Here is a 16,535-nt window from a genome sequence, read left to right as displayed (position 1 = left end):
CTGGCACCTACGAATGAGTGGATTTTGACCAAAAGCCTGCAAAGTCGTTTTGACCTGAGGGATGGCATGAACCTGGACTACCTGTGTGAAGATGTCCATTGTGATGATAAGGAACTGTGAAAGAGACAGGGAAGTCAAAATTTGATTGATTGTGAGTTAAATGATTTTCCTCTTTTGCTGCCGGACACTGTCCTATCAAAGGGTGTGACACAATTTGCTTCTGTGTGTGTGAGCCATCGCTGTTTACTAAAAAAAGAGATATAATATAAGGTCAATTTGTATGATAAGCAATTTTTTTTTCTTTTTTTCTTGGAGAAATTTTGTTGAATGATATACATGGCTAAAAAGAGTAAAATATTTACACTCTAAACAACTCTACCTTGAATATTTCTTCTAACTATTTTTCGACCAATTATTTACTTTATATACGTCACATCTTGAAAAATATTTCTCCAAAAATCCTCTAAAAAATACAATCCAAACTGCCTGTTAGCCTCAACAATCACAACCAGTCGCTTGGGCTGTGGCTGCTGCGGCGGCGCAACTTCACACATAGCCAGTCGTTCGATGATGTAAGATGTTACGCTCTTTAGTAGGCTCGTTTGACTCCAAATCTCTGGGATGCGCGTGTAGCTGAAGGCCAGTAGAATGGACAACTTTTATAGACTTTTTGGAATCACTGATGACGTCATGTCATTTTATTACTTCTTTGTTTTTTCCCTAGTTTGGTTTTCGGTGGAATCTTTTTTTCTAAGTGCTGAAATTTTGAAAAAGGAACTCGAAAAGCACAGATGAGATGTCGATACTCAAAAATAAAAAAAAAAATTTTAAACATAAATGAGATGTCAATACTCGAAAAAAATAAAAAGGATCTTTCTGTTGTTAAATATCTGGCGCGGATATATCATTTAGCAAATCTGAGTAATTTACTATCACATATCACGTCTATCAAGTGAAAAGAAGTTTCTGCTGCCCAGTAAATTAATGTTTTGTGGTGTGAAGAACTTCAAATTTTATTTGATGTCATGAGGTCTTTATTATTTGTCCAATTGTTAGTCTGAATCGAAATAAGATTTGACATATATACATTGTGTTGTAATTTTTCATAAGATGTGACTATGTCAAACTACGGTATGAAAACACAGATTATGTCAAACATCACCATGTGAGAATAGGCCTGTCAACGGGTCGGATCTAGATCCGGATCCGGACCGAATCCGTGAAATTATTGTGGGTATGTATAGGGATTTAATTCTGTTTTCCGGATTCGGATCCGGATCCGTTTTGTCAAACAAAAACGGGTCGGATACGGAATATAGCATTCCGACCCGTATTAGACCCGGATCCGGATATAAATGAATTAATAATTTAAAAAATATATATTTATCAATATAATTTGATTAGGGTGATGTATTTTAATAAAGTTAATTTGATTTCTTTTCTTATTTGGTTTTTTCTTTGCATTGGTTAGAAATTAGTTTACAAATATATATTTTTTTCATTTTTATTAGAAATTATAAATTTTAATAAATTTGTTCGGGTAGACCCGGATCCGGATTCGGGACCCGTCGGATCCGAATCCGGAACATAGAATAAAAGACCGTCGGGTAAACGGGTCGAATCCGGATCCGGCATAGTAATTCGGGTCCAGATGCGGAATAATGAATTTCGGCCCGAACCCGGCCCGTTGACAGCCCTATGTGAGAAACAAACCGGCCTAAAAAATTAGGTACGTGTGTGTGGTTTTTTCAGTTTCTGAAAAAAAAAAAAAAAAAAGAGAACCAAACCGGCCTAAAAATTAGACCAAAAGATTTTGGGACGATTATGGTTCAAACATTAAACCCAAAAAAAGGAAAAAAAAAAAAAAAGGATCTTTGGACCCCACCCAGGTTGGCAGTCGCGAGCTTGCAACCAAGAAGATTCTTCTGTGAATTCTACTTGAACACTATAAATATGCATTGATGAGATAATTCATTCTCTCATCTGCGCAACTTCAAGCTACTCGAGGCATCAGAAAGAAGAAACTTTTTTGTATCATCAATTAAATTCTTGTTCAGTAAGAACCAGAAATGTCAAATAAGGCTGAGAATGGAGAACAGGAGCAACAGCAGCGTCAGTCTATCCTCCCTTTACTCACCCCATACAAAATGGGCAACTTCCAGCTTTCTCATAGGTACTCTTCCTTTTTCTTTTTTTCTTTATTTTCCTGCTAGAAATTTTCATTTTTTTCATTTTATTTTTTTTGGGCCTTGTCTTTTTGTAAAGAATATTGCATTCTGTAATGGAGAATAGAGTGTTTTTGTATTTCCTTCTTTTTGGATTTTTTTTTTCTCTTTTTTATGGGTTTATGAGAAAAAGTCTATTTTTCTGGGGAAATTCCAGTTGGGATTCTGCTTGGTGCATTACTGAACTAGTTACAACTATGTTTATTATTTTTGTAAGTATAACCAATTCAAGACAAAGAAAGGAAAGAATGAAAGAAAGGATTTCTTATGGCCTTGTTTTGAAGGATAATCAGAGTATATGTTGCATTCTCACTTCTCAGTTATCTTGCGGTTGGATTATTGCAATTCTGTTTAGTCTCTTCCTGAAGGTTTGTTTATAAAAGTCAAATCTTTGAAGGGAAAGAAGCTCTGGACATCAATCAACTGAAATGTGTCTAGATACATTGACTGAGACTATGAATTAGTGTTCACATATTATGATTTCTTTGGCCGAGTTTATGAACTGAAAATCTAGAAGAAGTTTTGTCTCATATTTAACCCCAAAAAATAAAAATGGAGGAAGAACTAAAGAAAGAGGGATAGTTGCATTTTATTTGTTCTTTCCATTATGCGGTCAATATGTGCTGATTTTAGATGCCAATTAGACTTCAGATAGTCAATTAGCTTTGATTTTATTGAAACATTTATGTGATTCATGTAAAAAGTTTTGCCAGAGCATCTCAGGTGGAGAATATGGTTCCACTTTAATTCCTTGAAACAGGGTTCAAAAATTAGGATTCTGCTTCTGGGTGTCCCCTAAGTTGAGGTTTGGAGTTCATAAAAGTGATCTTTCTTGCCCTTATGCAAATGCGGATCTATCCTATATTTGCTCAACGGACCAAAAGCAACTTTTTTGTTGGTTGCCAAGCCGATTTTTGTGAGATTGTGAACATTGTATATCTATATCCTTTAAAACATTTTTCTCCTTTTTTTTTTCTTTTTTTTTTGGGTCGCAAAAGAATCTAGTATTGCAATGAATTAGGCAAATATCAGGAAGCATTTCAAGTTTTAAATTTGCTAAATTGGAATGTCATAATCACATTTTTTTTCTTTTGTTGCTGGGATTGGATTATTTAGAATCCGGTGCTCCTGATACTTCAATTCAACTGAAAGAAAGAAATTGGAAACTAATTTGTTCACCATTTCTTTTCTGATTTCCTACAGAATTGTTTTGGCACCTCTGACAAGGCAAAGATCCTATGGAAATGTACCACAGCCACATGCCATACTGTATTACTCTCAGAGAACCACCAAAGGTGGTCTTCTCATAGCAGAAGCTACAGGAGTTTCTGACACAGCTCAAGGGTAATTGGTTTTAGTATTTCTTTCTATCTTACTGATTCATAGATTCCACGAATGCCTACACATTTGGCAGTACGTGTATTGTTTTACCTGTCTATACAAGAGTTTTATGTTTCTCCCAATTGTAGGTATCCAGATACACCTGGTATATGGACAAAGGAACAAGTTGAGGCCTGGAAACCCATCGTAGATGCTGTTCATGCCAAAGGTGGTATCTTCTTTTGCCAAATTTGGCATGTTGGAAGGGTTTCAAATTATAGTAAGTCCTTCTGTCATTACCTTTCCCTAATTTTCTGCCTTGTTGGATGTCAAATGTATAGTGGAATTCATACAAAGATCAGAAATGAATTGTTATTTAATATTCACTTGACAAGACCAGATCACTCCACATGATGTATTACAGTTTTGATTTTCTGTTGGGACTAAGCTTTTATGAAGAAATGATTGGACTTGTAGGCAATCCACAATATATAATTTCTTGTTATGCCGTCTCTCGGCCTATTAATGATCCATATTATTGGTTATGGAGTCATAAAACCTCGTATTTCCTCTAAGATCTGCTTTATCTGACTGTCATTCACAGGTTATCAGCCCAATGGACAAGCTCCGATCTCATCTACTGACAAGCTATTAACTCCTCAACTTCGAGCGAATGGTGTTGATGTTGCGGAATTTGCACCACCACGCCGGTTGAGGACTGAAGAAATTCCTGAGATTGTTAATGACTTTAAGCTTGCTGCAATAAATGCTATTGAAGCTGGTAAGGATTTTTGTCATGATTAATATATATTTGAATCTGTAACGTTTGGATGTAGCTTTTTGAAGGGGAATGGTAAATCTGGTAACAGAGTTGTATACTTCGTTTTGTGATGGTTTAAAGGCAGTAAATAGAGTCAAAAAAGAAGGAATTGTCTAATTAAGCAACTTAACTATTCCACAAAAAGATCAAAATATCTACAAACCTTGTGATGCTGCAACTTATTTAAAAAATTTGCCTTCTAGCTTAGAGCACAATGATCAAGTAAGCTTGCTTGAATTGCTTGCCCTGGAGGGCGGAACTATTCTTCAGGTTCTAAATCAGTTACCTATAAAACTGTGCTGCCTTGCTACTTTATGAATAAAAAATACACTTTTTTAAATAGTAGAAATATAATGTCTATTCTGACGTTACTTTGGACAACGGAGAATATGAGAACTATATCCTGAAAAGGAAGCTCAATCACATCTTTCTCTAACTTTATGTATTCCACAAATTATGAAGCAAAGGAAATTTGGGGGAAAGCAGGCTATGGTTCGTTGGCTAATATAGCCTGTTAAATTTTGCAGGATTTGATGGTGTTGAGATCCATGGAGCTCATGGCTATTTAATAGAACAGTTTTTGAAAGACCAAGTCAACGACCGAACAGATGAATATGGAGGCTCTCTGGAGAATCGTTGCAGATTTGCTCTGGAAATTGTTGAAGCTGTCTCCAATGCAATAGGAGCTGATAGAGTTGGCATCAGGCTCTCCCCATTTGCAAGCTACTCCCAAGCAGGAGATTCAAATCCAAATGCTCTTGGTCTTTACATGGCTGCAGCTTTGAATAAATATGGACTTGCATACTGTCACATGGTCGAGCCAAGGATGAAAACTGTTGGGGAAAAATCTGAAACTCCCGATAGTCTTTTGCCCATGAGAAAGGCATTCAAAGGTACTTTCATGGTTGCTGGTGGTTATGATAGGAAAGATGGCATTCAAGCAGTCGCTGAAAGTCGTGCTGATCTTGTTGCTTATGGACGATTGTTCTTGGCCAATCCAGATTTGCCAAAGCGATTCGAGTTAAATGCTTCTCTGAACAAGTACAACAGAGCCACTTTCTATTTACCTGATCCTGTTGTTGGCTACACTGACTATCCATTTCTTGAAACCACAGCGTAATTCTAAAAGAATATTCATTGTATTGCTGGGTCAGAATTTTAAAGCGTACGGCTTTTTTTTTACAGATTCTACTGCAGATATACAACTGAAAATCATATACAGAATTTCTTCAAGAAAAGCTTGGATGATGACTTTTTCCTGTGATTGGGGTCTGTTTGGTTTTTTATTTTCAACTCAAAATATAGACACGGCTTCCAAATATTACACAAATTGGAAGTTCATGTTGCATCCTAAAAGATAACTTCCGAATTTGCAAATTGAGAAATTGTGCTAGTTAACGTTGCCTCCTGCCACTACACCTAAACATATGGTAACCAGTTTCAATAAAGTAATTCATTAGACTAGAGTTTTCCAATTTTCAGTTCCTTGGGTACATATGTGTAAAGTACTTGGTACTACAATAAAACTTGGATCACGAGAATTGTGTAATGCATGGTCAGCCTGCAGCTATGCATAGAGCAGCCATGCATAAACTTGAATAATTTTCTGTTTCACGAGAAAATTTGCTGTCATCTGGGCTGTAGGCCATTTTCCAGCCTGCTCCGTCCCCCTTATGCTCTGCACCTCTACCCTTGCCATACAAAGTGTTCTCGGAGCTACAGATGCCACCTTTACGGCTGGCCATCAGCCGTTGCTCAAACTAGGGAAGACAATAGTATAAGAACAAGTTTACATCTCTATCAAATGAAAGTGGAAGTCAATAGATATTCTTAAAATATGACCAATGCATACGATTAAGAACCCGGGAAAAAAAAACAGTTGTCGATCAAGCACTTTTAAACCTCTTTTTCCCCTTTTTGTTGAGAATTTTTCGGGCCTTGTCTCTCACCCACAAAACGTAGATACCGTTGAAAATTGATCACCAACCTTGTTTCTCTAATATGTTTAGAACCACTTGTTAATTAAATACACGGGCTAACATTTCTTATTATTTGATCCCGATTCCCTAATTAACAATAATAACCAAGTTTGTCAGATATATACGTACAAAAATTAGTAGTAAAAGTTTGGCTATGATCAGCCCCTTGGTGTATACTGGCTGGCTAATATCAGCAAAATGCCAAAGCATCTGGATCCAGCTCTATAAATATTTACACATTAGTTGCTCGCATACTGCAAATTAAGACTAAGAAGAGGAGTGGAGAGACAAGTAGCAAGGCATGGAAATTGAGACAGATGATGGAGCAGAACAGCAGCAGCAACCAATTCCTTTACTGACTCCATATAAATTGGGAAATTTTCAGCTCTGTCATAGGTATATGTCTGTCTACTTATCTATTTGATTCTTGTTTTTCCGTTTTGTTTTCAAGATTTATGTAGTTTTCATTCTCTTATGAAGAATCAAGAATGTGATGTTCTTTTATTGACTCTTGAAAATTTCTGGTTTTTGATGAAAATGAAGATTTTTGGGGGAAAATCCCAGTTGGGAAATTAGCTCTTTGATGCATCAACTGTTGTAATTACTCGTGATTGGAGATTAGAGAGTAGCCTCATTACAACTTAATTCAGTTCATTGATTTCATAAATGGCTTACGTTCTTCAACTTTATTTGTGCCATGACAGAGATATTTGTGGTCCATATGGATCCAAGACCTTATCGTAACAACAAAATCTGGACGAACAAGACATTTTTTTCTATGGCCTTCAATCTTCATAGTTGAAAATGCAAACAAAAGTTTTCAGAAGACAATGGAAAGGATTTATCTTAGCTTCATCGAAACAGAATTGAAAATTACTCAGAGAAGCAACGAAAAATTGATTGCAACTCCTCCCATTTCTACTTTTACCTCATGCTTCAAGTTTCAACATTCAAATTTTTACATTGCATTTCACTGTTTGGAAGTTGCTTTCAACTTCCAAAGTTTGATTGTCACACTCAAGGCTTGATCCATACCAGAAAAAGTTTGAAGGCTAATGTTTTCACCAATTTTGGTTATGTAAATCCATTCAGAATTGTTTTGGCACCTCTGACAAGGATGAGATCTTACGACAATATTCCGCGGCCACACGCCATTTTATACTACTCTCAGAGAGCTACTAAAGGAGGTCTGCTCATAGCCGAAGCCACCGTAGTTTCTGAAACAGGCCGTGGGTAATTACAGTAGCATTCTTATTTGAACTCTTAATCGCTCAATGACATTCTTCTTTTGGTTATTGCGCAATTTCTGAACTTAGTGTTCCCTTTATAACCAAAAAGATGTCCAGCTACACCAGGCATTTGGACAAAGGAGCAAGTTGAGACCTGGAAACCCATTGTAGATGCAGTACATGCCAAAGGCTGTATCTTCTTTTGCCAGATTTGGCATGCAGGACGGATTTCAAATTACAGTGAGTTCTTATCTTGTTACAATTTTCGTAACTTTTTGTACTCTATATGCCGTGTTCTTCTTGGACCACTGCCCTACACATAAATGGACTACAAATCTTAAAGAAGACTCACATGACAAGACCTCTGTGGACGGTGCATTGTACCTTCAAATATCGATTGGAATCAAGCATGTATAGAACTCTGAGCTGTCTTGGAGGCAATTCATAATTCTTTTTCCTCTGTTGTGCAGTGTTGTATAAAATTGAGATTTTTTGTTTCTTACTTGTGCAGCTTGGGAGGCGAAGATTGGTTTATCTGTTTCATGCTTTTTTTTTTTTTTTTCTATTCCAGGTTATCAGCCCAATGGACAATCTCCAATCTCATCAACAGACAAGCAATTAACTTTCAAAGTTCAAAAGAACGGCGTAGATGATTACAAGTATCCACCTCCACGACGCCTAAGAACAGAAGAAATTCCTGCGATTGTCAATGAATTCAGAGTCGCTGCAATTAATGCTATTGAAGCTGGTATGGCTATACAAAAAACGAACTGAACTGAAAACCTTTCATTTACCCTTTTTGCAGAGAAAGACTGAGCTCAGGTTAAAGAACTTTGGTCTACTTATCGTTTGTTTACTATGAATAGCAAAATTATTGAAGGGGAGCTAGAAGAGTAAAAGAAAAAGAAAATGACAAAAATTTAAATGGAACAATCATTAAATCTTCAGGATATTAAATAAGCAATGCATTTGATGTTGGAAATAGTTTGTAATACAACTCAGAATGAAAAGAGCTGAAGTGTGCAATTGATGAAGATCCGAATTTGGATCCCTGTAACGGTCATTTTCTGTAAATTCATTTGGCACCTTTTCATGTGAATTTTCTGAAAGATTGCCTGTAAATTTTCTGCAAATTCATTTGACACCTTTTCATGTGAATTTTCTGAAAGGTTGCACCATCAATTCATGCCTGTTAACATGAACATTTTTCTAGGTGTTATAGCAAAATAAATAACTGTTTTAACAGAAGAAAAAACTAACTATTTTTCAGCATTCTAATTCTTGTCAAGACAATCCAAGAACTTGTTATTTGGTTATCATCTCGAATTCATTGTATCATAAAGTTTTTGCCCAATACCTGATTAGCAAGATAGTAGGGGCAATCAAACTTCAAGAAAAGTGATTACACACCTTGAATTCACTTAGTGTTATCAAATTCCCCTTATTTTGTGTCTTTGCAATTTTTTCTAGAACTTCATCATCAATTCTTTTGTTTTTGACTTACTTGTTGTCTTATTACAACCCCTTTGTCAAACAAAGTTAGGTTAGTTGCTAAAGATTATAGGTAAAAGGAATAGACTATTTTGATGCATATGCACTTGTAACTAGACCTACTTCTGTTCGAGTGCTTCTAGCTTTAGGTTATGTATTTAGCCTTTATGTACATCAAATGGATGTTAAAATATCTTTTTTATATGGTGACTTACATTAGGAGGTTTATATGGAACAACCGGCTGGCTTTATGCTACTGGGTAACGAATATAAAGTGAGTAAATTAGTCAAATCTTTGTATAGTTTAAAACAAACTCCGAAACAATGATATGAGAAATTTGAATCTATTTTACTCTCTAGTGGATTTAGGTACAGTAATGCTGATTAGTGCATTTATAATAAATTTAATAGTGAGTATGGTGTGATCATTTGTCTTTTATGCGGATAATATGCTCATTGTTAGTACTATGAATAAAGGTGTAGTGAAGACTAAGAAATATTTATCTCCTAAGTTCAAGATGAAAGATCTTGATGAAATAGATACTATCTTAGAAATTAAAGTTAAGAGACATAGTCCCGGTTTTGTCTTATCACAATCACATTACGTGGAAAATATATTAAAGAAATATCAGCACCTACATGTGAAGGAAGAGGAGACTCTCTTTGATCCTAAATTTAAGTTATATGAAAATACCGGTAAACCAATTGCTCAGCTGGAATATGCTAGTGTAATTGGTAGTCTTATGTATGCAACGAGTTGCACTAGACCAAATATTTCATACTCAGTTTGTAGACTTGTTAGATACACTAAAAATTCGGGACCAGATCATTGGAAAGCCATTGGTAGAGAACTTGGTTATCTTAAAAAAATCGAGAATATTGAACTCTTTTATAATAGTTTTCCTAGTGTTCTAGAGGGATTTTCAGATGCTCGTTGGATTACTAGCATTAGTGATCAAAGACCTACAAGTGGTTGGATATTCTTACTGGGTGGCAAAGCTATCTCATGAGTTTCAAAAAAGCAAACAATGATAACTCATTCAACCATGAAAGTTGAACTTATTACATTATCTTCAGCTTGTAAAGAGGTTGGGTGGCTAAGGGATCTTTTACTTGACATTGATTTTTGGCCTAAACCAATGCCTTTAATAATATCTTTTGTGATAGTGAAACTACTATGTCTAGAGTATTGAACAAGATTTACAATGGCAGGTCTAAACATATAAGCTTGAGGTATGCATTTATTAAAGAAATGCTTGCAAATGATGTTGTTGGTATTGTGTTTGTAAGGACACACAAAAACTTAGCAGAGATTCGTTGACCAAGCCTTTAGTAAGAAAGTTGGTAAATATGACAATATCCAGAATGGGATTAAAGCTGTTAGACTAAAATCACTTAGTAATGGTAACCCAACCTTCTTCTAGTACTACCTCTAGTTTGAAAGGTTTAAAGAGTAAAAACAAATTGTTTTAGGTGGTAGTGAGCACTACAATTTAGGCTAATTCCTTAGATTATAGATGGAAAAAAAAAAGAAAATCGGACAATTGTAGGTCTGACAAGGGGTTTTGCAAAACTATAGCTGCTGTTCTGACTTAGCACAGTAGGACGAAGTAAACATTTTTTTTTTTATAAAGTTAGATGTTGCAAAAAAAAAAAAAAAAAACCTGCAAATCTTGTCCCCTGCCGGTCTGACTTGGCCCGGCAAGAGTGATCCTTAAAAATAAAATGGCAACCTAAGGCTTTCTATATATATATATAGAAAGTTGCCTCTTGCCGGGCTAAGTGAGCCCGGTAGGGGGTGATTGTTTTATAAAAAAAAGGGGTTAATTATACTTTTCCCCCTTCTACTTGGATTTTGTAACACTTTGTCCCCCTAAACTCCAAACATGTACACTTTATCTCTTGTGATCAACTTTTTGATGGGGTTAAGATGAAATAATATTTTTTACACTATACATTTTGATCTTTTAGCACTAAAATGAATTAAATAATTCATAAAAAAGAAGTCTAAGCAACTCAATGAGTTTATGTCAATGTCGTAGCAATACTTCTTTTAAATAAAAGATCGAAATGCATAATGTAATTGTATTTAAGTGCATTTAGCAAATATTAAAGAAATAGCTATTTATTATGTTACAATTATTATAAGTGTTTAAGAATTAATCAGGGATATTTTGGTCATAAAAAATATTATTTCATCTTAACCCCATCAAAGAGATGACCACAAGAGATAAAGTGTATATGTTTGGAGTTTAAGGGAACAAAGTGTTACAAAGATCCAAGTGGAAGGGGCAAAGTATAATTAACATTTTTTTTATAAGGCAACTTTATATATATATATATGTATATAAAGGCTTTAGGTTGCCTTTTACTTTTGAGGATTACCCTTGCCAAGTTAGCCCGGAAGGGGATTTGTAGGCTTTTTTTTTTTTTTTTTTTTTTTTTGCAGTATCTAACTTTACAAAAAAAAAAAAAAAAATTTACTTCTTCCTACCGTGCTGACTTAGCACGGCAGCTATAGTTTTGCAAAACCCTCTTGTCTGACCTACAATTGTTCGATTTTTCTTTTTGTTATCTATAATCTAAGGAATTAACCTACAATTTAGGTGTAGACCATTCCAAGGAATCACACGGGATCCTCAGTGCCACTTTTCTAGTGGCAATTCAGTGTCACTTCTATATTTATGTCAAGTGTCCTATTTATTAATTTGTCATAAGTTGTTTATTTAAATTTCTTCTACCATCATGTGATTAGTGAGATTAGCACTGAATTTGGCACCGAGTAGTGGCACAGAGAATTCCAACTGCCAAGAAATAGTATCAATTGTTACTCTTAACTGAGTAGGATGTGAAATTTCTTTTAACAAACATGCTTTTTAGTGCTTTATGTATTAAAGTTAAAAATATAGTTTATTTATATGATGATAGAAGTGGTGCTGCTTCTAACAAAAATTTGGGACAATCTTTTGTATATGATCATCAATTAAGATGAGCAAACAGTCAGTAATAGTGCTAAAACTAAGTGTGAATTTATGAATGCTTTGAAAGTCCATATGTGCAATATTTCTTTCTTTGTTGAGTCTTGGTTTAAGCAACATAGTCACCATTGACTTAACTTAGATATGTGATATATGAATATTATGAAGAAAGTTTGAAATGAAAATTATCTCCCTTTTATGTATGACCTCTTCGATGTTAGTTTTGGAATTATATTACAAACTACGTGGGGAATATTGAAAATAGTTTGTAATACAACTCAGAATGAAAAGAGCTGAAGTGTACAATCGATGAAGATGCGAATTTGAATCCATGTAATGGTTATTTTCTGCAAATTCATTTGGCACCTTTTCATGTGAATTTTCTGAAAGGTTGCCTGTGAATTTTCTTTAAATTTGTTTGGCACCTTTTCATGTGAATTTTCTGAAAGGTTGCACTATCAATTCATGCATGTTAACATGAACAATTTTCTGGGTGTTATAGCAAAATAAATAGCTGCTTTAATAAAAGAAAAAAACTAACCAATTTTTCAGCATTCTAATTCTTGTCAAGACAATCCAAGAACTTGTTACTTGGTTGTCTTCTTGAATTCATTGTATCCTGGAGTTTTTACCCAATACCTGATTAGCAAGACAGTGGGGGCAATCAAACTTCAAGAAAAGTAATTACATGCCTTGAATTCACTTAGTGTTATCAGATTCCCCTCATTTTATATCTTTACAATTTTTCCTAGAACTTCATCATCAATTCTCTTGTTTTTGATTTACTTGTTGCCTTATTACAACCCCTTTGTTTTCCTACATTTGAAATAGTACTCATTTGAAACTTCCATCTCAAACTGCTGATGGGGTGACCTAGCTTGCATTTCTTGCTCTAAAATATTTTGCATGTCTAAGGTCATTGACTGGTAGTACATGTTGAAGTCGTATCTTTATAGATCTTTAATGTAAAAGCAGACTACAGTTTAACATGGGAGAGACATGATACGGGAGGGAGAACGAGCAGAAGATAAGTGAATGCTGATGCAGTCTGTTCGTATTTGCAGGTTTTGATGGGGTAGAGATCCATGGAGCTCATGGTTATATAGTAGAACAGTTTCTGAAAGACCAAATCAATGACAGAACAGATGAATACGGAGGCTCATTGGAGAACCGTTGCAGATTTGCTCTGGAAATCGTTGAAGCTGTCTCCAATGCGATAGGAGCTGATAGAGTTGGCCTCAGGCTCTCCCCGTTTGCAGATTACATGGAATCAGGAGACTCAAATCCAACAGCACTAGGTCTCTACATGGCTGAAGCCCTGAATAAATATGGAATTCTGTACTGTCACATGGTGGAGCCAAGGATGAAAACTCTGGGGGAAAAATTCGATTGTGCAGATACTCTTCTGCCAATGAGGAAGGCATTCAAAGGTACTTTCATCGTTGCTGGTGGCTATGGTAGGGAAGATGGCAGCGAAGCAGTGGCCAAAGATAATGCTGATCTTGTTGCCTATGGACGTTTGTTCCTGGCCAATCCAGATTTGCCAAAACGATTTGAGTTAAATGCTCCTCTGAACAAGTACAACAGAACCACCTTCTACATACCTGATCCTGTTGTTGGCTACACTGACTATCCATTTCTTGAAACCATTGCATGAATCTGTAAAAGGTACGAAAAGACAACACCATTGTATTGCAGGACCACTGAAACCATGTTAAGGTCTTTTTTAGGTGCAATTTGTATTGCAGGACTGCTAATTTAAGCATTTGGTACAATTGTAACTTGATACTACTATTTGTCGATTGCATTATGAATTTCTCTGTCTCTCTTTCTCAGTTACACGAGGCTCAATGGCCAAAGCAATGATTAGATCTTGTTGGAATTGGAATCTTAAACAGCTTTTACAATAATCATCCTGAAAAGTAACTGAAACTATTTAAACAAATTAGAATAGAAAACACTCTCAAAAGAGGGGACTCTGCCCACAATGCTTAGATAATCGGTCCATTGGTCCAGCAACCACCAGGAGGGACTCTTTAAGTCCCTCTCCGGTGCTGGTTGCGAAATCAAATCTCCTTACCACCATGAAATGCCAACAATTCTTGGTTTCCCAACTGATTTTAGTCCCCTCTAAATTCTAATGGCCAATAAATCCCTCCTAATTTGTCAACCTAAGCTTTAATAAATTCTTAGGCCAATGGTCTCATTGGGTTTGTCCCCAAAAAAAAAAAAAAGAAATCCCTCCTAATCCATTGACCTGAGCCTTAACAGATTCTTAATGGGACTACTGAATTAATATTGTTCCTTTTTAAGTCTATGAAATAACATTAATCATAACATAATTTAGTCTCTTTTATTTCTCATTTACTATTTTAGTCCTTGTAAAGTATACTTAATCAAATTTAGCCCCTTATATCCCACTATTGATATATTGTGCACTTATATTTTAGTCCTTGTAAGATGGACGTAAAGAGAGGACAATAACTAATAAATTTATGCCGCCCGGCGGACCTTTGCCCTTTGGCATCAACGGAAAAGTGTAGCAAAATGCAAGAAAGTCAAGAAACGTATCACCTAAAAAATAATAGTCTTATATAACAAGACATAAATTTGGGAAATTTTTTTTTAAATATTATCTTTCATGCATTATAAATACATTCCTAATCATTATTTTTATCTCTCATAAATCACATCATAAAAAGTGTTACTGTATTATTCTAAATAATTTTTTTGAAATAATCTCCTATCCAAACACACCACAAGATTGTAGAGTTTTCATTTTTTCTTCTTGTTAGAAAGGAAAGTATTTGAGTCAATCTTCAATTTAAATATTTGACAATGAAATGCGATTTAGTTGGTAAAAATATTTTCATTTGTGATGAGAGGGTCATACGAGTGGAATCTCACAATTATCACAATTGATACTTCAGGGATGATTGCGCGGTAAGATGGAATAAATTATAAGTAGGAAGTTTGGATTAAAAAACTCACACTTATTAAAAAAACAAAAGTATATCACAGGTGATACTCTTCAAAATGGAAAAAGTGTAATAAATTGTTATATTAATCTTCTTGTATGTACTAGGTTGAAACACACGTCTTCTTCCATTTAGTTTCGATCTCTTTTTGCACACAGAGCATAAATTAGACCCGAAACATGTTGTACAAAGGCAAGACAAATTGGCAATATTATGTGTACATAAAGTAAAATTCAGTGTGAAGTTTCAGTGGAACACGTAATTTGGAAAGTAAAAGGTTCTTTGTACTTTATTCTAATCCACTGGTATAATTAATAATTGTATAGGAGACTAGACAAATTAGGCTATGATCAGCTACATGGTGGATAGTGAATACTGGTGCCTGCAGTTGCCAGAATAACCAAATCTTTTTTTCAGCTCCCACACTGGTTCACTCAGTTGCATGGTCCTTTGAGATCAAAGACCAAGAACACTTGAGATTTAGAGATAGTAAACAGAAATGGAAAAGAAGGTAGATGATAGACCGGAGGAGCAAACAATACCTTTGCTGACTCCCTATCAAATGGGACCTTTCCAGCTCTCTCACAGGTAATATATTTAGTACCAGAATTTCTCTTCCTATATTTCAGTCAGGCTATATAGTTTTGAACCTTTTTTTTTTATGAAGGAAACGATCAGCTTGTGTTCACTGTTGAAAATTTCTGAATTTGGATTAAGAAGCAGATTTTTAGGAAAATCCCACTTGGGAAATCACTTTGATGTATGTATTTATCTATTTGCTAGCTTTTGACTTGGGGTGAAACCAGGGTCATTAGGCAAGTAATTTCAACCTTTATATTATTCAAGAAGCAGACAAAGTTAGATTACTAAAACGAAGGACTTGGTTGTAGTGTTTTGAAGGAGGGATTACTGTCTCAATAATCTGGGCTGAAGTGCCATCTTTCTTCCTTAAGTGATAGCTAATAGGAAAGATGTATTTATACACCTGGTAAAGTTGATCGGTAACTATGAATAATAACATAATTTGATTTGGAAGAAAATGCACTAAAAAAGTTTCTGAATTTGTTACATTAACAGACTTTGTACCTACTTTTCTGATCATGTCATGATGTGAAGAAATTTGCTGTCCTAAGGATTTGAAGAGAAGAAATAGAAGCTATATGTTGTAAAGGAGTCACAGAGGCTACTTTCAGTTTGAACTTCAAAGAGTCACAAATTAAAGAAATGCTCCAAGCTGGGCAGTCTTATCACTCTGTCCCTGCCTCATTGTGGGAGAGCACATTCTAATTTTTCTTTTCCTCTTTTCCTTTCCTGATCTTTCAAAGTGATCAATGGCTCAGTTTGAACTCACAGGAAACGAAATAGAAAAGAAAAAGATTCTAGAAGATCAATGACAAATTGGCTTGAAACTTTGTGTAGTTTGTCATTGCGTATAAATGTAACTTATCCTAAGGATTGTTCTTGAGTTCTTGCTCTTATGTACACTTTTCTTATTCAGCGCAGGTAGAAGTGTAA

General features: G+C 35.2%; 2 protein-coding genes across 3 annotated transcripts; both read left to right on the top strand.

The window, feature by feature from the left end:
* The first annotated feature begins 1,965 nt into the window (after window positions 1-1,965).
* On the top strand, window positions 1,966-5,603 carry LOC113713857 (putative 12-oxophytodienoate reductase 11). The gene is made up of 5 exons (XM_027237665.2): window positions 1,966-2,173; window positions 3,429-3,569; window positions 3,695-3,825; window positions 4,150-4,326; window positions 4,893-5,603. The coding sequence occupies exons 1-5, from the start codon at window positions 2,070-2,072 to the stop codon at window positions 5,483-5,485; spliced, it is 1,146 nt and encodes a 381-aa protein (XP_027093466.1). The 5' UTR covers window positions 1,966-2,069; the 3' UTR covers window positions 5,486-5,603.
* Window positions 5,604-6,423: 820 nt separating this feature from the next.
* On the top strand, window positions 6,424-13,881 carry LOC113714354 (12-oxophytodienoate reductase 1-like). 2 transcript variants are annotated; one of them, XM_072068336.1, is made up of 5 exons: window positions 6,424-6,740; window positions 7,437-7,577; window positions 7,683-7,813; window positions 8,145-8,321; window positions 13,107-13,881. In XM_072068336.1, the coding sequence occupies exons 1-5, from the start codon at window positions 6,646-6,648 to the stop codon at window positions 13,697-13,699; spliced, it is 1,137 nt and encodes a 378-aa protein (XP_071924437.1). In that variant the 5' UTR covers window positions 6,424-6,645; the 3' UTR covers window positions 13,700-13,881. The 2 variants fall into 2 exon arrangements, with proteins under 2 accessions (XP_071924437.1, XP_071924435.1); XM_072068334.1 differs by lacking the exon at window positions 6,424-6,740 and having other exon boundaries at window positions 7,120-7,577.
* The last annotated feature ends 2,654 nt before the right edge of the window (window positions 13,882-16,535 follow it).

This window comes from Coffea arabica, chromosome 10c (assembly GCF_036785885.1).
Source record: "Coffea arabica cultivar ET-39 chromosome 10c, Coffea Arabica ET-39 HiFi, whole genome shotgun sequence".
Taxonomy (NCBI): Eukaryota; Viridiplantae; Streptophyta; class Magnoliopsida; order Gentianales; family Rubiaceae; genus Coffea; species Coffea arabica.
This window is presented reverse-complemented; position numbering and strand designations above follow the sequence as displayed.